This window comes from Phyllobates terribilis, unplaced genomic scaffold (genome assembly GCF_046119375.1).
Source record: "Phyllobates terribilis strain yellow unplaced genomic scaffold, ASM4611937v1 Scaffold_1__5_contigs__length_1240528914, whole genome shotgun sequence".
Lineage (NCBI taxonomy): Eukaryota > Metazoa > Chordata > Amphibia > Anura > Dendrobatidae > Phyllobates > Phyllobates terribilis.
The window spans coordinates 745,151,362-745,175,852 of NW_027362761.1; the positions used below are offsets into that span (position 1 = coordinate 745,151,362).

Sequence of the window (24,491 nt, forward strand, 5' to 3'; positions counted from 1 at the left end):
TCTGCCATTGTCTTAGGTAAACTATTCCTGACCAATTAAACTCTCCCTGCTTTTCATTAACTCATATGTACATTTTTGTTCAGAATAGTAACTATTTTTTCAGACATAAAAACCTATTCCCCTAAATAATTTCATCAAAGTGCCCTTTTTTCCAAAAATGTTTTATGGTGTCACATACGTCTTGCAGTGGTTCCCTAACACCTTGCATTGTTCATGCTTGTATGGTGGAAGCAAAGCTGAATTGTGGGATCCTGAAACACGCAACCAAAAACACAGCAAAAGAAAAACAGCAAAAAAAGCCATCAAAACCTGCTTTTTGTATGCAGCTTTTTTACTGCCAAGAGATCAGGTTTTGGCTGCAGCAAAAAAGCAATGTGTGAACATAGCCTTAGTAGGGGAGCAAAATTGCCAGAGAAAGTGTTGTACCAAGTTGTCAGTTACCTATCCATAGAATCAGGGATAACTTCCCAATAGCTGAAGGTCAGGCTGCTGAGACCCCAAATGATCCTGAGAACAGGTTTCTCAGAGCCACTGTCGGGATGGAGGCGAGGTTGATCATGTGCTCCGCCACTCCACGTTCAGTATTTGGTCAGTATTTTACATCAGTATTTGAAAGGCACAGTCAAGAGTGGGTGAAAAATGTAGAAGTGGTGCAGAAGTGGTTTCTATTATACTTTTTCTCTGATTGTTCCACCCCTGGTTTTGGCTTACAAATACTGAGGTAAAAATACTGACCCAATACTGAATGTGTGAACGTTGCCTCAAAGTAAGTTCACGTGAGCGTATAAAAAATTATTTAGAACTTCATCCAGAAAAGTGGGACGATTTTTTTCTCACTTGTCATCTATGTGCAGTCTGTATACAATTTGTTTTTTACATCACCAGTCTAGAGCATTTACTGTACAGTTTCCTATGTTACTCATCGGATGCTACACTGGGGCTCCGTATGGCATCCGATTTTTTTTTGCCCACCCATAGACTTGACTAGGTGACTCATCTGATTTACAGAAGAAACAAGTGCATGCTGTGATTTTTTTCACATGCAGATTCGGCCAGTGAAAAAAAATTGCTTAACTGCAATGTCCAATTGAATAATATTGGTCAGAGTGCTGTCCGTTCTATTTCATGTACAGCACTCAGTGTGAAAGTCTTAAGTTACTTACCAGTAATGGGATTTTTCAGAACACATGACAGCACCATGAGAGAAGGGATCCGCCCACCAATGACAGAAAACCTACAGGCTTAAAAGGGCGTGACCTCTTTCCCGCCTCAGTTGGATTATAGAGCATGAGAGGACCTCCAGGTTATTACAAAAAACACAACAAACAACAACTTTACCTACACCACATGTCACCTATTAAGTGTGAGACTATAATTGATTTAAAGGGAGTGTTCCCACAAACGTGACAGGAGGGAATATAAGGGTGCTGTCATGGGTTCCGAAAAAATCTTGTTACCGGTAAGTAACTTAAGACTTTATCGATCACCCATGACAGCACCACAAGAGAATTACAGAGACTAAAGTAATCTAGAGGGAGACCACCGCCTGGAGCACTCTTCTGCCAAAGGTGAGATCAGCCGATACACCCATATCTAATCTATAGTGTCTATAGAATGTAGGAGAGGACCTGGTAGCAGCCTTACATATCTCTTCTACCGAGACACCTGCCTTATATGCCCAGGAGGTCGCCACGGCCTGATTGGAATAAGACTTTTAACCTTAATTATAATAATAATTTTTCTTTTTTTAGTGCCAACATATTCCGCAGCACTTTACAATTTTAGAGGGGACATATACAGACAATACAAATGTTAGAGAATAAGCATAACTCATATCAAAAGGAGTGAGGGCCCTGCTAGCAAGCTTACAGTCTTTGAAGAAATAGGGCTGACACAAAAAGTAACATGTGCATATGTTGTATAATACATAATATGCTAAAAAGGGTATGTACATAACACTACATGAACTGGTCGCCAGCCAGTATGTGTACAGTACAGACAGAGGCTATTAAGTGCATGGATGATATGAACATGATTTTGAGAAAATTTTTAAATGGGCCAAACTAGGACATTTAGATAAGTATGTTAAGGCGCTAGGCCAATCTAAGGAAATGGATTTTTAGGGCATGCTTAAAACTGTGTGTATTGAAAATTAATTGAACTGTCCTGGGTAGTGCATTCCAAAGAATTGGCGCAGCACGTGAGAAATCTTGGAGACGGGAGTGGGAGGTTCGGATTATGGAGGATTTTAGTTTTAAGTCATTGGCAGAACGGAGGGAACGGCTAGGGTGGTAGACAGAGACGAGGGAGGAGAAGTAGGGGGGTGTTGAAACAGTGCTTTGTGGGTAAGTTTATATTGAACTCTGTATTGGATGGGCAACCAGTCCAATGACTGGCAAAGGGAAGAGGCATCAGTGTAGGGGTTGGAGAAGAATATGATCCTGGCTGCTGCGTTCAGAACAGATTGGAGAGGGGAAAGTTTAGTAAGAGGGAAACCGATTAGTAAAGAGTTGCAATAGACCAGAGGAGAATGAATAAGAGCTACAGTAAGAGTTTTTGCCGAGTCAAAGGTAAGAAAAGGTCTGATTCTAGAGATGTTTTGAGGTGTAGATGACATGAAAGAGCGAGTGATTTGACGTGAGAATTGAAGGAAAGATCTGAATCAAATATGACCCCAAGACAGCGGGCATGTTACTGGGGAGTAATGGTAGAGCCACAAACGGAAATGGCAATATTGGACATAGGTAGGTTAGTGGAGGGAGGGAATTCGAGTAGTTCAGTTTCTGACGGATTCAATTTTAGATAGAGGGAGGACATAATGTTAGAGACGGCGAAAAGACAATCACTGGTATTTTGTAATATTGCAGGGGTAATGTCGGGAGAAGAAGTGGATACCGTATTTTTCGGAGTATAAGATGCACTTTTTTCCTCCAAAATTTTGGAGGAAAATGGGGGGTGCGTCTTATAGTCCGAATGTTGGGGGGGGGCGGTGTATATTTATGTGTGGTGTGGGGGGAGCGGTATTGGTGGAGGAGCGGGGCACAGGAGGCAGCAGCCGCCTACAGCAGCCTACACTGTCCCCGCTGCTAAAGAAAATGAATATTCATGCTCCTTAATAGCGGTATACAGTGTAGCCGCGCCGCGGCTGCTGCCGGCTATCTCCTGTGCCCGCTGTTAAAGGGCATGAATATTCAACCTCTCTCCACGTCCATGGGCGTGGGGAAGGGGTGAATATTCATGCCCTTTAATGAGCGGGCACAGGAGAGAGCCGGCAGCAGCAGCCGCAGCGCGGCTATGCTGTGTGCCGGCAATTAAGGAGCATGAAGTCACTGCTGCCCGCGCACACAGACCCGGCGTGGGGAGCAGTAACTTCCGGCACCTGATCTCTCCTTGAGAGCCACGCATGGCAGTGACGTCATGCGCGGCTCACATGGAGAGATCAGTGCAGGCAGACAGGATGCAGCGCTGGAGGAGAGAAGAAAGGTGAGTAGGAGTGTTTTTTTTTTTTATGTGAAGCATGATGGGGAATAGGGGGACCATGCATACTAGGACAGGGATTAGGGGTGCCATGCATACCAGGACAGGGATTAGGGGTGCCAAGCATACCAAGACAGGGATTAGGGGTGCCATGCATACCAGGAGAGGGATGAGGGGTGCCATGCATACCAGGATTGGGGATGAGGGGTGCCATGCATACCAGGACAGGGATTAGGGGTGCCATGCATACCAGGACAGGGATTAGGGGTGCCATGCATACCAGGACAGGGATTAGGGGTGCCATGCATATCAGGACAGGGATGAGGGGTGCCATGCATACCAGGATAGGGATTAGGGGTGCCATGCATACCAGGATAGGGATTAGGGGTGCCATGCATACCAGGGCAGGGATGAGGGGTACCATGCATACCAGGACAGGGATGAGGGGTAACATGCATACCAGAACAGGGATTAGGGGTGCCATGCATACCAGGACAGGGATGAGGGGTGCCATGCATACCAGGACAGGGATTAGGGGTGCCATGCATACCAGGACAGGGATGAGGGGTGCTATGCATACCAGGACAGGGATTAGGGGTGCCATGCATTCCAGGACAGGGATGAGGGGTGCCATGCATACCAGGACAGGGATGAGGGGTGCCATGCATACCAGGACAGGGATGATGGGTGCAATGCATACCAGGATAGGGATTAGGGGTGCCATGCATACCAGGACAGGGATGAGGGGTACCATGCATACCAGGACAGGGATGAGGGGTGCCATGCATACCAGGATAAGGATGAGGGGTGCCATGCATACCAGGATGGACAGATGCCAGGCATACCAGGATGGGGATGGGGACCACGTATAAAAGGAAGGGGGGGCATATATACCAGGATGGGGGATATTGTCAGAATTGGGGGACATTACTCCTATACCAGTGTCAGCAGAAGACCCCCTCCCCCTTAAAAGTGCATCATGACTACATTTTTTGCTTAAATTTTTATTTTTATATTTTCCTCCTCTAAAACCTAGGTGCATCTCATCGTCCGGTGCGTCTTATAGTCCGAAAAATACGGTAATTGGGTGTCATCAGCATGGAGAAAGTACTGAAAACTGAATCTGCTGATTGTTTGTCCAATAGGAGCCGTGTATAAGGAGAAAAGGGGGCCTAGGACTGATACTTGAGGAACCCAGATAGTAAGGGGAAGGGGAGAGGAAGAGGAGCCAGCAAAAGACACAGAGAAGGAGAGGTCAGAGAGGTAGGAGGAGAACCAGGAGAGAGCAGTGTCCTTGAGGCCAACAGAGCGTTGCATAGTGAGCAGGAGCTGGTCATCCACGGTGTCGAATGCTGAAGAGATCCAGGAGAATCAGCAGGTAGTAGTGACCATTAGATTTAGCTGTTAGTAGATCATTAGAGACTTTAGTGGGTGCAGTTTCAGTAGAGTGTAAAGAGCGGAAATCAGATTGTAAAGGGTCAAGAAGGGAGTTATCTGAGAGATAGCGGATTAGACGGGAGTGGACCAAGCGTTCCAGGAGTTTCGAGATAAAGGGAAGATTGGAAACAGGTCTGTAGTTAGCAGTGTAGTTCTGGTCAAGGGATGGTTTGTTAAGTAATGGATGTATGCTGGCGTGTTTAAAAGAGGAGGGGAAAAATACCAGATGAGAGGGAGAGGTTGAATATTTTAGTTAGGTCAGTGGTGGCAGTTGGAGAAAAGGACTGAAGGAGATATGAGGTAATAGGGTCACTGGTGCAGGTGGTAGGGAGAGAAGATGCAAGGAGCCTGATCACTTCTTCTTCTGTGAATGGTTTGAAGTCAGAAAGTGAGCAAGATACAATGTGGGAGGGAGGAGAATGCATAACATTTGGGGATTGGGAGAAAATTTCCTGTTGGATATGGTCAATTTTTTCTTTGAAATAATTGGCCAGATCGTCAGCTCTGAGGTCAGTGGTCGGGGCCTGGGCTGTTAGATTGAGGAGAGAGTAAAAAGTGTCAAAGACGCGTTTAGGATTATTGGACAGTGAGATGATGAGGTTGTTAAAGTAGGTTTGTTTGAAGAGGTGAAGAGCAGAGTTATATGTTTTAAGTATAAATTTATAATGGATAAAATCTTCAGCCAGATTAGATTTTCTCTTCAGCTGTTCAGCACTCCTGGAGCACCGCTGGAGAAAACGTGTTTGCGGCGTGTGCCAGTGTTGTCACCGTCTGTGCAGAGTTGTTCAATTTGTAGGAAGTGCGGCTTCATCCAGGGCGCGTTGCAATGTTTCATTATAATGCTTCAGTGCAGAGTCAGGACATGAGAGGGAGGAGATTGAGGCCAATGATGATTGCAACGTTTTCAGAAACCTTTCGGTACTTCCTTGCCTTGCTTGACATATAAGCTAGAGATATGGCCTCCCTAATCCATCTAGCAATGGTAGATCTTGCGACTTTAAACCCTTTCCTAGGCGCTTGGTAACATACAAAAAAATATCTATCCTTTCTAAAGTCCTTAGTAGCTGAAAGGTATGAAAGGTACCTGACTACACAACTCCTAACGTCTAATGTACCGTATATTCCGGCGTATAAGACGACTTTTGAAGACTGAAAAATCTTCTGTCTAGTCTGGGGTCGTCTTATACGCAGGTAATGTTTTTGAACTTTCAGAAATTGACATGCGGGGATACTCTGGGGGTGTTAATAAGCTGCCGTGGCCGTATCCCTGCCATGTGGGAGTTAATATAAGGTGGAGGGAGTTAAAATACGGCGGCGGTAGGTCCAGACAGTCAGCGCTTCTGTGCTGAAACTGACACATCGCTGCGCTGTGTCTTCTCAGGCCTGGGACACAGCGCAGCGTATTCCCAGCAGCGGAGACAGACAGAACCTAGCGAACTTTTCTGACACATCGCAGTGTCTTCCCAGCTCCGGACACAGCGCAGGGCTTCTGTGCCGACAGCTTTCAGTTGTCACAGAAGCGCTGCGCTGTGTCCGGAGCTGGGAAGTTTTAAACAATCACACAGCCCCATACTGCTTCCCCGCAGCCTCCCACCCCGATCCTACGCTCCCCTCGCCACCTCCCATCCCGATCGTAAGTTAGGACCGGGCGGGGAGCGCAGCACCAAGGAGCGGGGAGCGAAGGACCCGGGCGGGGAAGCCGGCAGTGAAAAGACTTCACCGCCGGCTTTCCCGTTCTGTGCTGCGCTTTCCCGCCGGTTATTTCAAATGAACAGCTGAGGTATCAGGTGATACTGATCAGCTGTTCATTTGAAGTCGCCGCGGTGCCCTCAGAGGGTTCATGTGAGTTCATGCTTGACTGCATTGCATGAACTCACATGAACTTTCCCACGGTCTCACAGGTCAGCCTCACCTCCCAGACCCGTCATGATTGGTGTGTGCGGGTGTCTGTGCGTGTGTCTGCGAGTGTGTGTGGGGTGTCTGTGCGATGTCTGCGGGTGTGTGCGGTGTCTGTGAGATGTCTGCGAGTGTGTGCGGTGTCTGTGCGATGTCTGGGGGTGTGTGCGATGTCTGCGAGTGTGTGCGGGGTCTGTGCGATGTCTGCGGGTGTGCGCGGTGTCTGTGCGATGTGTGCGGGTGTGTGCGTGCAGGCAGACATAGGCCGATGTGACACTACTACTCCCATCGGCCTATGTCTGTCCCCCGTCCACTCGTGCCAGCAGGATCAGCTTGATGGGAGCAGTAGTTCCCATCAGCCTGATCCTGCTATATAAATTGCCCTACTGTGTCCCCAATAAATGTTAAATACATGTCATTGGTGGCCAGTGGTTACCTACAATAAATTAGTTCATACATTACCTGTCCCCGCCGATCGCCACCTAAAATAAAGTAAAAAATAAAAAACTACACCTATACTCACCTAGACACCTAATTCCCCGAAGCCATCGATCTCCTGTAATAAAATATAAAATAATATACCACAACCTTATCCTTACCCCTCCGTAGTAGTCCACGAATGTCCCACGAAGATCTCCAGGTCAGAGCAGCCACATAGAATGTGACCACTCTGAACCGCTGCCGCCGCTAGAATGACGGGGCCGTAAAGCAGCCCCGTCATTGCATAAGCGGGTTCGCCGGAGTTCAGGCAGCGCTGCTCCGGTTAGCTGCTTTACGGCCCTGCTGTATCGTGAGAAATTCCCACGGTACAGCAGTGCCGTAAAGGAGGTCTCCGGAGCTGCGCTGACTGAATGCACTCCGGTGACCTCAGTCAGTGGCTCCCGCTGCCGGGAGCAGACGTGTTCCCGGCAGCGTGAGCTTACAGCAGCCATGCACAGCTGTCACCACCTCCAGATGTGACAGCTGTGCATGGGAGATCAGCGCAGGAACGTGGACAGGTATTTTTTTTTTAGTAAACTAAGAATTAAATAAAATGGTGTGGTTTATTTCAAATAAATTATTTTTTTCTTGGTGTAGTGTGTTTTTTCTTTTTAACACTTTGTAGGTTAGTAATGGGGGTGTTTTATAGACGCCCATCATTACTAACCTGGGCTTCATGGCAGCTGGCGCTGACATGAACCCCAGCCCTATTACCCCCTGCCACCGCACCAGGGCAGCGTGGAAGAGCGAGGCTAAGTGCCAGAATTGGCGCATCCTATGGATGTGCCATTTCTGGGGCGGCTGATGGCTGGTGTTTCTAGCCTGGGAGGGGGCCAATATTCATGGCACCCTTCCTGGGCTATTAATATCAGCCCCCAGCTGTCTGCCTAGCCTTTGCTAGCTATTAAAATAGGGGGGACCCCACGTCATTTTTTTGGGGGGGTCCCCCATTTTAATAGCTAGTAAAGGCTAGGTATTCAGCTGGGGGCTGATATTAGTAGCCTGGGAAGCTCCGTGGGTATTACCCCCTTCCCTGGCTTCAAACATCTGCCCCAGCCGTCTGCTTAACCTCCGCTAGAGACTAAAATTAAGGGGAACTCCACGCCAATTTTTTTTAAAATAAATCCTTTATTTTAACACTAAATGACAAGTACAGTAATCAACACTGTCACTGTACTTCATATATATGTGACTGACATGTTTCTATCTATCTAATCTATGTGTGAAGCTCTATTCTTTCTGTTGTAAATTGTCGGGTACCGGTGTATGCCGCTGATGAAAATGGATGATAGTAATATTGTTGTTGTATGCCTTATGTTTATGAGTGACAGTTTTCCTGCTATATACCTGCATGTCATAAGAATTTAAATTAAAAAAGGACCATGTTAAATTCAAATCTGTTTTTTTAAAATTTTTACCGATGTTTGGTATGCGTTGGAAAAGGGGTAGTCTTATACGGTGAATATATCCTAAACTCTATATTTTAACAGGAAAGTAGGGGGGTCGTCTTATACACCAGGTAGTCTTATACGCCGGAATATACGGTATGTAATTTCTCCTCCTTCTGGTTTCTTGGATTAGAACAAAAGGAGGGTAGAATGACTTCCTGAAGCTTATGAAAACAAGTCGCTACCTTAGGGAGATAGGCAGGATCTGTTCTAAATATCACTCTGTTGTCCAGGATCTGTGTAAATGGTAAGGCTATAGACAGGGCTTGGCTGTCACTAATCCTCCAGGCTGAGGTCAAAGCTATTACCAAGGCTGTTTTAAGGGAAAGGATTTTAAGAGTTGCTGACTCTATCGGCTCAAACGGCGTGTTAGTCAAGGCTGTTACAGCTAAATTTAGATCCCAAGGCACTAAGTTCACCTTAAAAATGGGTCTAGATCTAAAATCTGCCTTAATGAATCGTGAAACCCAGTAGTTCCTTGCTACATCGCAGCTATATAGGGCGCCAAGGGCTGACAGCTGAACTTTTAGAGTGCTGGTGGATAACCCTAATTCAAGGCCCTTTTGTAGAAATTTAAAAATATTTCCTATCAGTGCCCCGTCCTCCACTCTAGAACCTGAAAAGGATAAAACACTTCTTCAAGGTTCTAGCATATATCTGGCTTGTAATATGTTTTCTACTTTGCATCAGTGTGGCTATGGGAAAACTCTTTCTGTTTTAGCAGTGTCCTTGTGTCCTTTCAAGTTCCATACCGTCAAGTGGAGGCCGGTTGCTTGTGGACAGAATAATCGACCCTTGGGAGAGAAGGTCCGGTATCTCGGGCAGAACCCACGGATCGGACACGGACATGCTCCTCAGGCATGAGAACCAGGGTCTCCTGGGCCAGAAGGGTGCGCGATCAACTCAACTCTCGCCTTGTCTTCCCTGATCTTTCTTATGACCATACACCAGGCTGAAATTTCAGGAGAGCGTCCACCGCTAAGGGATTTTCCCTGGGGTTCAGAGAACAGAAGTTCCTCACTTTCCGATTCAGTTTTGTGGCAAACAGGTCTACCACCGGAGGACCTCATCTTCGTACTATCTGGGTGAATACTTCTTGATTCAGTGCCCATTCCCCTTGCATCAGAGGATTGCGGCTTAGGAAATCCGCTTTGGTGTTTTCTTTTCCCCTTATATGGAGGGTCGTCAAGGAGAGGAGCTGTCTCTCTGCAATCTGAAAGAGATGATCTGTCACCCTCTTCAATGATTTTGACCATTTATCCCCTTAGCGGTTCACGTAGGCTACCGCTACTCGATTGTTAGAGAGGATATTTACATTCTGGCCCTGAAGAGATAGCAGGAAACTGTTTGCCGCCTTATCTACCGCCAGTAGTTCCTTCGCATTGGAGGAAAGGATCTTTTCACTCTCTGTCCAGGTTCCCTGGACTACCTCTGGGCCGAATTTTCCGCCACTAAAAAATCGTCCAGATAAGGGATAATCAAAATATCACGTTCCAGAATATGAGCCATGATCTCAGCCACTACTTTTGTAAACACCCTAGGGGCTATAGCTAGTCCAAACGGCAGGGCCCTAAACTGGAAATGTCTAATTTTTCCATCCATGACTACAACCACCCTAAGGTATTTCTGATATTCTGCATGTATGGGTACATGATAATATGCATCTTTTAAATCCAATACCATCATGTAACAGCCAGAGAAAAAGTAGTTTTATTGCTGATCTGACAGACTCCATTTTAAAGGTTTGAACCTTCAAAAACCTATTCAGGGACTTTAAATTGATAATAGTCCTAAAGGAGCCGTCAGGCTTATATACCAAAAAGAGGGGGAAGTAGAACCCCATCCCTCTTTCAAACACCGGGACCTCCACCAGGACGGCCTTTTGAATAAATCCAGAACCTCCTTTTGTAGGGCGAATTGCTCTATCAGGGAGGAACGAACTGGAGTCAAGACAAATTTTTCCTGAGGGACTGCCTGGAATTCGACCCTCAGACTTGAACCAATCAGACTGAGGATCCAGTTACTGGCTGAAATATTTTTCCACACAGGAAAGAAGCCTGAAAGGCTGTGTGCCCACGATGCGTTTTTTAAGCGTTTCCGCAGTGGCAAAAACGCTGCAGAAACACTTAAAAAACGCATGGTAGAAGGCCTGCCATGGTCCCCAATGATAATTTGAATGTGCTGTGCACATGCTGCGGAAATTTCCGCTGCAGATTATCATTGCGGAAAAAACGCAGCACTACCAATTATTTTGCGGAAGTGTTGCGTTTTCGCCGCCATTGACTTGCATTGAAACGCATGGATTACGCAACACTGCATCTGTACATGCGGAATCCATGCATTTCAATGGGCGGATGGTACCCGGGTGTGGAGGACAGGAGACTCTCCTCCGGACCCAGGTACCATAGAACCTGTAAAAAAAAGAATAAAATAAAAAATAAATGTTATATTTACCTTCTGACGGTCCCTGCTGCGCTCGTCCTCCCTTGCCGGCAGATCGCGGTGGACTGAAGGACCTGCGCTGACGTCATAGTCATGTGACGGCAGGTCCTTCAGTGCAGTGTACCGCGATCTGCCGACAAGAGAGAAAGGAGCGAAGCAAGACTCCGGGGGCCATCAGAAGTTAAGTATACATTTATTTTTTTTATTTTTAACAATTCTTTACGGTCACACTATATAAATCCATGCAGTTTGCATGGACTTGCATGGGTGCCACACCATAAGTTTGTCCCCATTTATGCCCTTAGCAGCCAGAGATGCAGATGTGTTATGTGCAGCATGAGACGGGGCATTATCATGCATGAAAATGATCTTGATGGTCCAGATGGATGGAGTGGAGGATGGCTGGTTGATGGACACCCCATGCAAACACGGCTACGGCGCTAACAAGGAGGAGGTGGAGTATTGTTTTGGGCTGGAATCATGGGGAGAGAGATTGTCGGCCCCTTTAGGATCCCTGAATGGGTAAAGATGAACTCCATAATGTATGTGGATTTTCTCAAACAGCACTTCCTGCCATGGTTCAAGAAGAAGAACCGTGCATTCCACAGCAAGATCATTTTCATGCATGATAATGCCCCGACTCATGCTGCACATAACACATCTGCATCTCTGGCTGATATGGGCATAAAAGGGGACAAACTTATGGTGTGACCCCCATGCTCCCCTGACCTCTACCCCATTCAGAACCTTTGGAGCATCATTAAAAGGAGTGTCTATGATGGCGGGAGGCAGTTCACATCTAAGCAACAGCTCTGGGAGGGTATTCTGTCCTCATGCAAAACAATTGAAGCAGAAACCATCCAAAACCTGACAAATTCAATGGACGAGAGAGTTCAGAAGCTCCTTTCGAACAAGGGGTCCTATGTGCAAATGTAACATCACCTAGAATAAAGTTTTGAGTTGAAAACTGTTTGATTTCAGTTTGTAATAACCTGCTAATGCTTAGAATTTCAAAAATGAACATTTTTTTGTTCTTTATTAAAATGAAAAGGTTGAAAACTCTGCTGTGCATAATAATTTGGAACATGCATTTTGAGTGCAGTTTTGAGTTTTTTATTTTTTTAAAAATATACTGTTATCAAAGGCAGTTGGTACAAAAACCTTTCAATTGTACTCTAATAGTTATTTGACTGGAAAATTACAATGACTGCAATTCATATAGGTAATTTGGGAAAATCTGAGAAAATATTATTTGCATAATAATTTGGAACACAGTGTATATAAATCCATGCAAACGGCATGGATTTATATAGTGTGACTAAAGAATGGTTAAAAATAAAAAAATAAATCTATACTTACCTTCCGATGGCCCCTGGAGTCTTGCTTCGCTCCGTCCTGGCTGCAGGCAGATCGCGGTACACTGAAGGACCTGCTGTCACATGACTATGACGTCACCACAGGTCCATCAGTCCACCGCGATCTGTTGGCAAGGGAGGACAAGCGAAGCGGGGGCCATCAGAAGGTAAATATAACATTTATTTTATTCTTTTTTTTACAGGTTCTATGGTACCCGGGTCTGGAGGAGAGTCTCCTGTCCTCCACATCCGGGTACCATCCGCACATTGAAACGCGTGGAATGCGCATCTGCAGATGCAATGATGCGGATTCCATGCGTTCCAATGAAAGTCAATGGCGGCGAAAACGCAGCGCTTCCGCAAAACAATTGGTAGTGCTGCGTTTTTTTCCGCAATGATAATCCGCAGCGGAAATTTCCGCAGCATGTGCACAGCCCATGCGGATTATCATTGGGGAACATGGCAGGCCTTCTACCATGCGTTTTTTAAGCGCTCTGCCGCGTTATTGCCGCTGCAGAAATGCTTAAAAAACGCCTCGTGTGCACACAGCCTAAATGAGGTTCTTAGTTCTCAATTCTGACCGGACTGTATGAACCCCGCTAGCTTCCAAACTTGGTACCCTTGTCCTCAACTGTGGCAATACACAGCCATGGGGCACAGGACTCCCCATTGTGCATCAGTTCTAGCACCCAGGACAGGTCTGGGCATGTAGACCTATGAATGACTGGCGGCAGCTTGGAAGCTTTTATCTGCACACTGCAGGGAGCTCTGCCCGCCTCCATGTTCTTTATGTGAACCTCCATCTCCCATCACTAGACGACAAGCCTCTACCACGTATTGACTCTGAGCGGAAGGAAGGCGGCTTCCCACAGCCACAGCGGTCGAAGGCTCGCCCCAGGGAAGCGGCAAGAGCACTACGCCGGGCCGGGGAGGAGAAACACCCGAGGCCGGGCAGGAGGAGGAACACCCGAGGCCGGGCAGGAGGAGCGCAGGCGGCCGGGCAGGAGGAGGAACACCCGAGGCCGGGGAGGAGAAACACCCGAGGCCGGGCAGGAGGAGGAACACCCGAGGCCGGGGAGGAGAAACACCCGAGGCCGGGGAGGAGAAACACCCGAGGCCGGGCAGGAGGAGGAACACCCGAGGCCGGGGAGGAGAAACACCCGAGGCCGGGCAGGAGGAGTGCAGGCGGCCGGGCAGGAGGAGGAACACCCGAGGCCGGGGAGGAGGAACACCCGAGGCCGGGGAGGAGAAACACCCGAGGCCGGGCAGGAGGAGGAACACCCGAGGCCGGGCAGGAGGAGGGCAGGAGGAGCGCAGGCGGCCGGGCTGGGCGGAGTCACCAGGCAGTGGTGGGAGAAGACGGTAGCGGAAAGGAGGGAAGTTTGACTTTGCTCCGGCTGCACTGTATGGTATTGCCGTAGTATAGGACAGGAGCGCCGTGCCCGTTACTGTACAGCACCGCTGTGTGAGTTACTGTACAGCACCGCTGTGTGAATGTGTCCCTGCACCACCAGGAAGGCGGCCTATCACGCGCCACTGTTATGGAGCCGCGGCCGCCCCTGTGCCCGAACCTTGAGCCCGTCTAGTTCCCGCCATTCTACCTGACGAGTCCTGGCGTCTTATGGCAAGATGGAGGACATGGTCCAAAAGCTGTGCGAGGCGGTGGAGAATGAAGACGCCAAGTGAGTGCGAAACTGTGTGGAATTCTATATGTGTATATAGCACCGCAAGCAAGGTAATCACTGGTGTGACATGGGGACAAATGTAGAGTATTGTATGTATGTATGTGTGTGTATATATATATATATATATATATATATATATATATATATGTTACGCCTGTGATTTCCTTAGGGCTGGTGTGTATATAATGTATTTGTATTACTGTGTGTGTATATAATACATATGATGTGTATTTCTTATGGTGTGCCAGATATTAAAGGGAACCTGTCATGTGAAATAAAAAGGCTCCTAATCTGCAAATGGCCAGTGAGCGCTGCACTCAGAGCCCAGCTCTGGGGGGAAATGACTTTATTCCTCCAGGCTTCAGTCACTGCTCAGCATGACTTCATGACACCCTTAACCTGCAGATTAACCCCATATCTCCAGGTTAATAGCGTTTTTTTTTACATGACAGCTTACCTTTAACTCAGTTGAATGAGACTAATCTGCTTTCTTTTCTTTCGCTCTTCGTGAGGCTGTCCAGCGCTCCCAGTCCGATTATGGACCGGCTGCAAGTCTTCTGACCTGTGCTCAGCAGTCTCATAGGCATATAGGGATGTGTTGAATTTGGGTCAGGAATAGAAATGAGCGAACCTTTTGATGTTCAGGTTTGTCGACTAAACCCGAACATCAAAAAAATGTTTGGGTTTGGGCACCCGAGCCCAAACAACCCAAACAGGTCCCCGAACATCAGTGGTTTCCCGCGCTGTCATCTGCGTGACAGAGCGGGAAACAGGGACTGCGATTACCGCCGGTCACCGTGCTGCGTGATGACAATGTCAGATGTCAGTGTGATCCCGCAGCTGGGACAGTAACCCGCGGTAAAAAGCTTACCGCATGTCATAGGTGCCGGCAGAGAAGATTACTATCCCCATCAGCCGGTGTCTGCTGTCACTATTAACAGAGAGCGCAAGCACCGATGATGGGAGAAGTACCGTATATTCCGGCGTATAAGACGACCCCCCTACTTTCCTGTTAAAATATAGAGTTTAGGATATATTCACCGTATAAGACTACCCCTTTTCCAACGCATACCAAACACCGGTAAAAATTAAAAAAAAACAGATTTGAATTTAACATGGTCCTTTTTTAATTTAAATTCTTATGACATGCAGGTATATAGCAGGAAAACTGTCACTCATAAACATATTAAAATAGGGGGGGGACCCCACGTCATTTTTTGGGGGGGGTCCCCCATTCTAATAGCTAGTAAAGGCTAGGTATTCAGCTGGGGGCTGATATTAGTAGCCTGGGAAGCTCCGTGGGTATTACCCCCTTCCCAGGCTTCAAACATCTGCCCCAGCCGTCTGCTTAACCTCCGCTAGAGACTATAATGATGGGGGATCCCACGCCAATTTTCTTTTTAAAAAATCCTTTATTTTAACACTAAATGACAATTGAGGGGTTAATAAAGATGCAGTCCCTAAATTATTATTAATTTTGTAATTAATTTTTCCCAAAAATGTTGACGTGGGCTTCGCCATATTTTTGTGTCCAGCCAGGTACAGCAGGCAGGAACGGGCTGCACCCAACCACCAGCTGCCTATTTGTACCTGGCCGGACACAACAATATAGGGAAGCCCTTTTTTTTTTTAATTATTTCATGAAATAATTAAAAAAAAAAAGACGTGGGGCTTCGCCCTATTTTTGTGTCCAGCCAGGTACAACTAGGCAGCTGGGGGCTGGAATCTGCAGCGCAGGGAGGCCCAAGCTTTCTGGCCCCCCCCCCCCCCCCCCCCCCCCGCTGCAAATTGCAGTCCGCAGCCACCCCGGAAAATGGCGCGTTCATAGAAGCGCCATCTTCTGGCGCTGTACCCAACTCATCCAGGGCCCTGGTGCGGTGGCTCACTGGGTAATAAAGGGGTTAGGGCCAGCTTGGCATTATCAGCTGGCCCTAAGCCCGAAATTCATGGGGTCACGCCAATATTAGACATGACCGCCATGAATTTCTAGTAAAGTAATTAAAAAAAACACAAACACCCAGAATAAAGTCCTTTAATTGAAATAAAGACACAATTTTTTAATGTTCTAAATTAAACCATACTTACCATCACGCCCATTCCAGCTGAAGCCAACGATCTCCTGCAATAAAAGTAAAATAATAAAGCAACCTCATCCTTACCTCTCCATGGTTCCCAGGACCGGTCCAGCTCTGCTACATTCACCTGACAGGCTGCACCGCAGCAGAACGCTGCCGTTCAGCTTGCCATGCGGCAGACACTGAGAAGTGCAGGCATGCTTGTGCTCCTCAGTGTCTGACTGTGACGGCATCCAGATGAGCCGAGATCATGTCCAATGAACTCGGCTCACCTCATGCACGTCACTGACAGCGTGGGAAAATTCTCCTGCTCCCCGCATGCGCAGTAGAAGTTTCCCACGCTGTCAGTGACGGACGTCCAGGAGGTGAGCTGAGTTCATTGTCGGCTCATCTGGATGCCGTCACAGCGAGACACTGAGGAGCGCAAGCATGCGTGCGCTTCTCAGTGTCTGCGGGATGACAGGCTGGATGGCAGCGTTCTGCTGCGGTCCAGCCTGTCATCTCGATGTAGCAGAGCTGAAGCTGTCCTGGGAACCATGGAAAGGTAAGGATGAGGTTGCTTTATTATTTTACTTTTATTGCAGGAGATCGTTGGCTTCAGCTGGAATGGGCGTGATGGTAAGTATGGTTTAATTTAGAACAATAAAGAATTGTGTGTTTATTTCAATTAAAGGACTTTATTCTGGGTGTTTGTGTTTTTTTTAACTTTGACTATGGGGTTAGTAATGGAGGTGCCTTATAGACGCCTCTCCATTACTAACCTGGGCTTGATGTCAGCTGGCATTATAAGCTGACATCAACCCCAACCCTATTACCCCACTGCCACCGCTACAGGGCAGTGGGAAGAGCGAGGCTAAGTGCCAGAATTGGCGCATCCTGTGGATGCGCCATTTCTGGGGCGGCTGGTGTTTCTAGCCTGGGAGGGGGCCAACATTCATGGCACCCTTCCTGGGCTATTAATATCAGCCTCCAGCTGTCTGCCTAGCCTTTGCTAGCTATTAAAATAGGGGGGACCCCACGTCATTTTTTTGGGATCCCCCATTTTAATAGCTAGTAAAGGCTAGGTATTCAGCTGGGGGCTGATATTAGTAGTCTGGGAAGCTCCGTGGGTATTACCCCCTTCCCAGGCTTCAAACATCTGCCCCAGCCGTCTGCTTAACCTCCGCTAGAGACTAAAATTAAGGGGAACCCCACGCCAATTTTTTTTTAAATAAATCCGTTATTTTAACACTAGATGACAAGTACAGTAACCAGCACTGTCACTGTACTTCATATATATGTGACTGACATGTTTCTATCTATCTAATCTATGTGTGATGCTCTATTCTTTCTGTTATAAATTGTCGGGTACAGATGCTGAAATGCCGGCCGGCTTTTTTAAAGAGACGGTGCATGAAAACACTAATATTTGTTTTAATAAATCCTTTACACTAAATGACAAGTACAGTAAGCAATACTGTCACTGTACTTCATATATATGTGACTGACATGTTTCTATCTATCTAATCTATGTGTGATGCTCTATTCTTTCTATTCTAAATTGTCGGGTGCCGGCTTATGCCGCTGCTGAATTGCCGGCTTTTCATATATTGTCACAGAAGCGATGCGAACTTCCCAGCTCCGGACACAGCGCAGCGCTTCTGTGACAAGTGAAAGCTGTCGGCACAGAAGCCCTGCGCTGTGTCCGGAGCTGGGAATACGCAGCGATGTGTCAGTTTCAGCACAGAAGCGCTGACTGTCTGGACCTACCGCCGCCGTATTTTAACTCCCTCCACCTTATATTAACTCCGACATGGCAGGGATACGGCCACGGCAGCTTATTAACACCCCCAGAGTATCCCCGCATGTCAATTTCTGAAAGTTCAAAAGCATTACCGGCGTATAAGACGACCCCAGACTAGACAGAAGATTTTTCAGTCTTCAAAAGTCGTCTTATACGCCGGAATATACGGTAATATCTCATCCTCCGTGCTTGCTCAGTAAAAGTAAAAAAAAAAGTTACAATTAAAAAATAATTATTTAAATAAAAATAATGAACACATGATACTCACCTACACCTAATCACTGATGCCCATGTCTCCTGTAATAAATAAAAATAATAAACTACCATAATCCTCACCTATCCCCATAGTCCCTAGTGTCCCATGCAGATCTAATGAATAGGACAGCCAGATCGTGAGATGTGACCGCTCTATTTAGCAGCCGGCGAAACACTGACAGGAGCGTCATCGCTCCCGCAGTGTACAGCGCTGAGCTGCCGGGAGAGAGGTCATACGGGTTCATCTGCTGATGAGCTCATGTGACCTCACTTAACTGCACTGCCGCATGAGAATATTCCCACACAGCAATGGGGCATTTTCTCATAGACTTTGCAGGTACTGTAAAACGCAGCAGACAGTTTGCATAAAAAAACGCATAAAAAAAAACCCGCCTAGTGTGAACATAGCCTTATTTTCTTTTTTCGGTGCGATTTGCCTGCATTTTTCATCCATTGAATGACTGAAAAAATGCAGGCAAAAAAACGCGGCAAAGACCTGCCAATATCACTACAAAAACACAGAGGATTGACATGCTGAAGATTAGTAACTGCACCAAATCTGCGAGTCTTAAAATACTCAATGTATGCATGACATTTCAGGTTTCTCATTCACTTGCTACGGGAAAAAAAACAGGTTTCTGGTGCTTTTTTGCATGCGTTTTTATACAGCAATGAATGCTTTTTGGAGCCAAATAAAAATATTTGAAAAAAGAAACGTAGGACATCGCGTTAACCCTTGGATTACTGTCGGACCAGGGGTGAGTATTTTCGTTGCGTCCAAAATGCTGCGTTCTAATGCCGCACTTGTTTTGTCAGGACATGCAGATAAACCGCATGTCATGACATTTCAGTCGGTCAAAATCTGCACTGGAGACTTGCATCTCCGCTACAGAAATTGACATGCTGCGGGTGAATTTACGCAGCGTCAGAAACAAGCACAGTAGGCGTGGGATTTCTTATAAATAAAATTAAGAATTAAAGAAAAAAAAATGGCGTGGGCTCCCGCGTCATTTTCATAACCAGCAGAGGGAAAGCCGACCGCTGGGGGCTGGTATTACTAGCCAGGGAAGGGGCCATTAGCCAAAGATGTTCCCTGGCTATTAAAAACAGCTCACAGCTGTTTGCTTAACCTTTACTGGCTAGATTACAGGGGGACCCCAGAAAAAAATTGACTTAGGGTCCCCCTATAAAATCTAACTAGCAAAGACTAAACAGACAGCTGTGAGATGATATTAATAGGCAGGCAAGGGGCCATGGATCCTGGCCCCCTCCGAGGCTAATAATATCAGCCCTCAGAGGCCCCAAAAATGGCGCATCCATAATATGCGCCAAATCTGGCTCTTAGCCTCGGCTCTTCTGACTTGCCCTGTGGCGGAGGCATGTGGGGTAATAGGGTCACTAACCCCATAGTAAAGGTTTGGAAATAAAGGATTTTTTTCAGGCTGTGTGTTTATTTGAAATAAAAGTCCACATGGTTTTAATAATTTATTTAAAAATAAAAAACACTGTATACTCCGCTAACGCCAAAACCTCTGAAGCCATTGCCACCTGTAAAAAAACAAAACAAAGATACATCCCTCACCTGTCTGCTGTAATGACATAATCCCGAGTGTCCCACAGCAATCATTTGTAGGACAGTCACATCAACAATCACTGATGTGACTGCTCTACAAGATAGCAGGCTATATACTGACACTTTGCCCTCAGCAGGGCACAGAGAAGTATGCCTGCGCAGCAGCGCAATGGAGGACAGTGTGTGGATGATGTAGGATGCATCATCCACACAAAGCAAGGAGGACCGCAATCGCAAGAAGAGAGCAGACGCCGGACTGCACTGTAGGAGAGTATAATAAAAGCCTTTTCAAAGTCATTTTCTTCTGAAGCCCCAGATTCATTGTTCTTTGCACCAGTTCTGTGGAGTCTGAGTTGGAGTTGATATAAAATGGACCGACTCAGACTCCTAAAATATATAATAAATTGTTACAGTAGTTTAATGCAGCATGTGCTGTAAATGTTTTCATAAGAATTTGGGAAAGTTATGAAATGTCCTATAAATGTCTGTCCTGTTCCTGATCTAAAGATCTCGGCTTTTAGTTGAGATGAATCTGTGCTGCACTTTATGTACATGCTCAGTAGTTAGGCAGTGCTGTGGAGTTGGAGTCTGAGGCGGAAGTCAGGGAAATTGAGGAGTCTGAGTCGGTGGTTTGGCTTACCTACTCCACTGCCCTGCTTTGCCCCCATAAAGTATGATGCCAACAAAAGCGCCCCACAAACACTATATGATACTCCCACAGTGAATTCCTCCACATGCACTGTATGATGACCCTAGTATACCCCACCTTAACTCTCCCGGCAAAGTATGGTGACCCCAACACAGTATGATCCCCTACACAACCCTCCATGCAGTATAATGGCCCTACATACAGTATAATGGACCCACACTTCTCCATAATGTATAATGGCCCTCATTATCTCTCCAAACAGTATAATCGCCCTCAACACAATATGATGGACCTCACACAAACCTTCACACTGTATAACTGCTTGCATACGATATAATCGCCCCCACATAGCCATCCATAAAGTATAAAGGCTTCCACATAGCCCACCAAATATTATAATGGCCCCCACATAACCTTTCATATGGCGCAATGGGCCTCACATAGCCCTCCATACAGTACACTGAGCTACCCATAGATCTCCATACAGTATACTGCACAAAAAATACAATACTCACCTCTCCTCCTCGTTCCCTAGCTGCTCCAGTCTCTGCAACGAGCTTTCTGAAACGCTGCATGCCTCAGCGTACGTCAGACGCTGAAAAAGAATAATGGAGGAGGAAGCCTCAACCATAATTGAACTTGCGATGGGGGGCGGTGCTGGCACTGGGCTTCATGACTCATGGGCCCCACAGCGGCTGCGCGGACAGCCGCAATTGGCGGTACGCCTCTATCAAACCTCTCCCCCTTTCGTGTGATCAATTTAAGATTACCCCACTCTAAAGCTATTTCTACATTTGTGGAAAATCCGCAGGTGTTAACTTATGCATTGCCATTGTTTTGTTTCCTGCAATAGCAAATTAACAAAATATATGCTTGATAGTTTAACTTTATGTAACTGGTTTTCTTTAGTCCTCTGCTTTATATGCGGATTATAAAACGCACCAGATTATAAGACGCACCCCAAAATTTGGGGTGCAAAATAGGAAAAAAATGTTTTTTTTTTTTTTTTTTTTTTTTTTTTTTTTTAAATAAAATGGTGAGCCTTATAATCCGTTTTACCTGGGGGGCGGCGGTGGTGGAGCGGAGGTCACAGTAGCCAGGGTCACTGCTTCAAGAGGCTGGCGGTGACTGCGGCAGGAGGCGGGCGATACTGTGGGCCCCGTCCTCTCAGAAGGGTCGCTGATTCAGGAGGACTTGGGCAGTGGTGGCGGCAGGAGTGGGGTGATGCTGCGGGCTCAGTTTTCAGAAGAAGTTGGCGGTGAGCGGAGGTTCCCCCTCCCTTACATTGCACTGTGGTGGGCTTAGGGAAAATAGCCACCGGAGCATGTGCAGATCAAGATGTCGTCTCACGAGATCTCAATCGCATGCTCCGTCGGCCATTTTCCTGAAGCCCACCGCAGGGCTATGTATGGTTACCTCCTCTCACCGCTGAATTCTTTTGAGAGGACGGAGCCCACAGCATCACCCCACTCCTGCCGCCACCACCACTCAAGTCCTCCTGAATCAGCGACCCTTCTGAGAGGACAGAGCCCGCAGCATCGCTAGACTCCTGCCGTGGCCGTCGCCAACCTCCTGTATCTGTGACGCCTACGACGCCCCCCAGGTCAAATACTGTACCTTCGCATTATAAGACTCACCCCCTTTTTTTAGGGGGGGGGGGGCGTCTTATAATCTGAAAAATATGGTATTTATGAACGGATTCCAACCATCCCTTACATAACTAAGCTAAATCTACAGGATTTGTAGTAACATATTATGTTTTTTTTTTCCTCAGGGAAGTTGAAAATCTTTTAAAATGTGGAGCAGACCCAAATTTTGTTCTCCCCAATGGCATTGCTGCCATTCACCTTGCTTCAGGGAAGGAAAGTGAGTGTGCCCTGAGATGTCTAAAACTGATTTTACAACACAGTGGAAATCCTAATGTCAGGTATGCGTAGGTAAAGATACATAGTCTTTGTCATTGGTTATCCGATGAGCAGCTGTATAGAGGATAGTAGTTCTATTGGATACCACTTAAAGAAAGCAATCCTGAATTCTGAAATGTTTTTTTTATAATATGTGGTTCTTAAAGGAAAGTCCACCTTTCCTGAAATTTGTGTGTATAGAAAATGTCTTTGTTACAATTCTTGGAGAGTTATTTTAAAAATCTGAAAAAGGTATGATATGAAGCTAGGTCATGACATTACTTTAGGATACCTAATGATCTTGAGAATGAAGGGGTGCTGTGTGCCCTTCAATGTGGTCTCTGCACAGCGGTGTCCTGGCCACCTATGTGTCCAAGGAACTACACTGGAAAAATGGGTAGCCATAACACCACTGTTCAGGAAAACAACTGAATATTTTGCACAAATCATAAAGTAATCTTAGCAACATGCCATAACTTTATTAAATAGGAAAATTAATTTAGTCTGTTATTTCGGCAGATTCTCAAAACATTTAAGCTATGTGAACACGATGCAGAAATGCTCCTGATTTTTCCTGAGCGTTTCTGCATCTCCCTGGCAGAAAAAAAGCGCATGCGGATTGTACATGCGTTTTCCTGCCAGGGACAAGCGTAATTGAAGCGTTCTTCACATGCATTTCCGCATGCAGGTTGACAAGCGCTTTCCAGGCGATTTTAGCATCACTTGGAAAGTGCTTGTGACAACTAGGTCACACTATATAAATCCATGCAAACTGCATGGATTTATATAGTGTGACCCGAGAGAATGTAAAAAAATAAAAAATAAATCTATACTTACCTTCCGATGGTCCCCGGAGTCTTGCTTCGCTTGGTGCTGACTGCCGGCAGATCGCGGTACAGTGCACTGAAGGACCTGCCGACGTCAGGTTCGCGTGACCTGTCACATGACGGATTTCAGCGCAGGTCCTTCAGTCCATCGCGATTTGCCGGCAAGAGAGGACAAGCGCACCGGGGGCCGTCAGAAGGTAAGTATCATATTTATTTTATTCTTTTTTTTTTTTACAGTTTCTATGCTACCTGGGTCCTTACGAGAGTCTCCTCTCCTCCACACCCGGGTACCATCTGCACATTGGAAGGCATGGAATGCGCATTTACAGATGCAGTGATGTGGAATCCATGCGTTTGAATGCAAGTCAATGGCGGCGAAAACGCAGCGCTTCCGCAAAATAATCGGTAGTGCTGCGTTTTTTTTCCGCAATGATAATTCGCAGTGGAAATTTTTGCAGCATGTGCACAGCACGTGCGGATTATCATTGGGGAACATGGCAGGCCTTCTACCATGAGTTTTTTAAGCGTTTCTGCAGCTTTTTTGCCGCTCCGGAAACGCTTAAACGCATCGTGGGCACACAGCCTAACAGAACAACCCACTGATGGCGTTTATAGGTATTTAAAATAGATTGCATGAAAGTTTCATTAGTCCGGTCTAGCTGGAGCCGTAAATACTTATTTTATTTTCGTTGTAACCTTCATTTTCATATCCTTGACAAGCAATTTCCACCCAGCTCTGACTGTTAGTTCTCAGTTGGACCACTCCTGAGTAATATTTACAGTTCCTGTGCAATCTCTTACCCTTTAACAACATATATACTCCTTCTTTTTTACTTTTGTGTTTTTAGATCTATAGATGATCTGACGCCAGTGCATGTAGCAGCTTCTTGGGGATGTTGTAAGGCTCTTATCTTCTTGTTGCAGAAAGGTGGAGACCCTTCTATTCAGGATCAGGTTAGTTCCTTTTGGCTCCACAAATAACATTTCTTTCTTGGATACTTGAGAGACTTTTCAGTGGTGTCTTTTATCACAGGATGGCAATACAGCATTAGACTTGGCCTTAATGGAGAATAACAGGAGGTGTGTTGTAGCACTTCAGGAATACACAGAAAGAATCTCTGATGGATACACAGGTGAACTAGATGGTAATGTCATTTACTGTTAAGGATGCTGTCCTAATAATTTCTGTAAAATATATACATTTA

General features: G+C 46.4%; 1 protein-coding gene across 3 annotated transcripts in view; it reads left to right on the plus strand.

Moving 5' to 3' along the window:
• Nucleotides 1-13,270: 13,270 nt before the first annotated feature.
• The window catches only part of ANKLE1 (ankyrin repeat and LEM domain containing 1), a 30,536-nt gene continuing 19,315 nt past the window's right edge, over nt 13,271-24,491 (plus strand). Inside the window, exons 1-4 of one of the 3 annotated variants that reach the window (XM_073636862.1) lie at nt 13,271-14,217; nt 22,330-22,482; nt 24,135-24,240; nt 24,320-24,431. In XM_073636862.1, the coding sequence (XP_073492963.1) occupies nt 14,165-14,217; nt 22,330-22,482; nt 24,135-24,240; nt 24,320-24,431 (424 nt within the window). In that variant the 5' untranslated portion in view covers nt 13,271-14,164. Of the gene's footprint in view, nt 14,218-22,329; nt 22,483-24,134; nt 24,241-24,319; nt 24,432-24,491 lie in introns of those variants that run through there. The other 2 variants (XM_073636863.1, XM_073636864.1) reach the window with 2 other exon arrangements.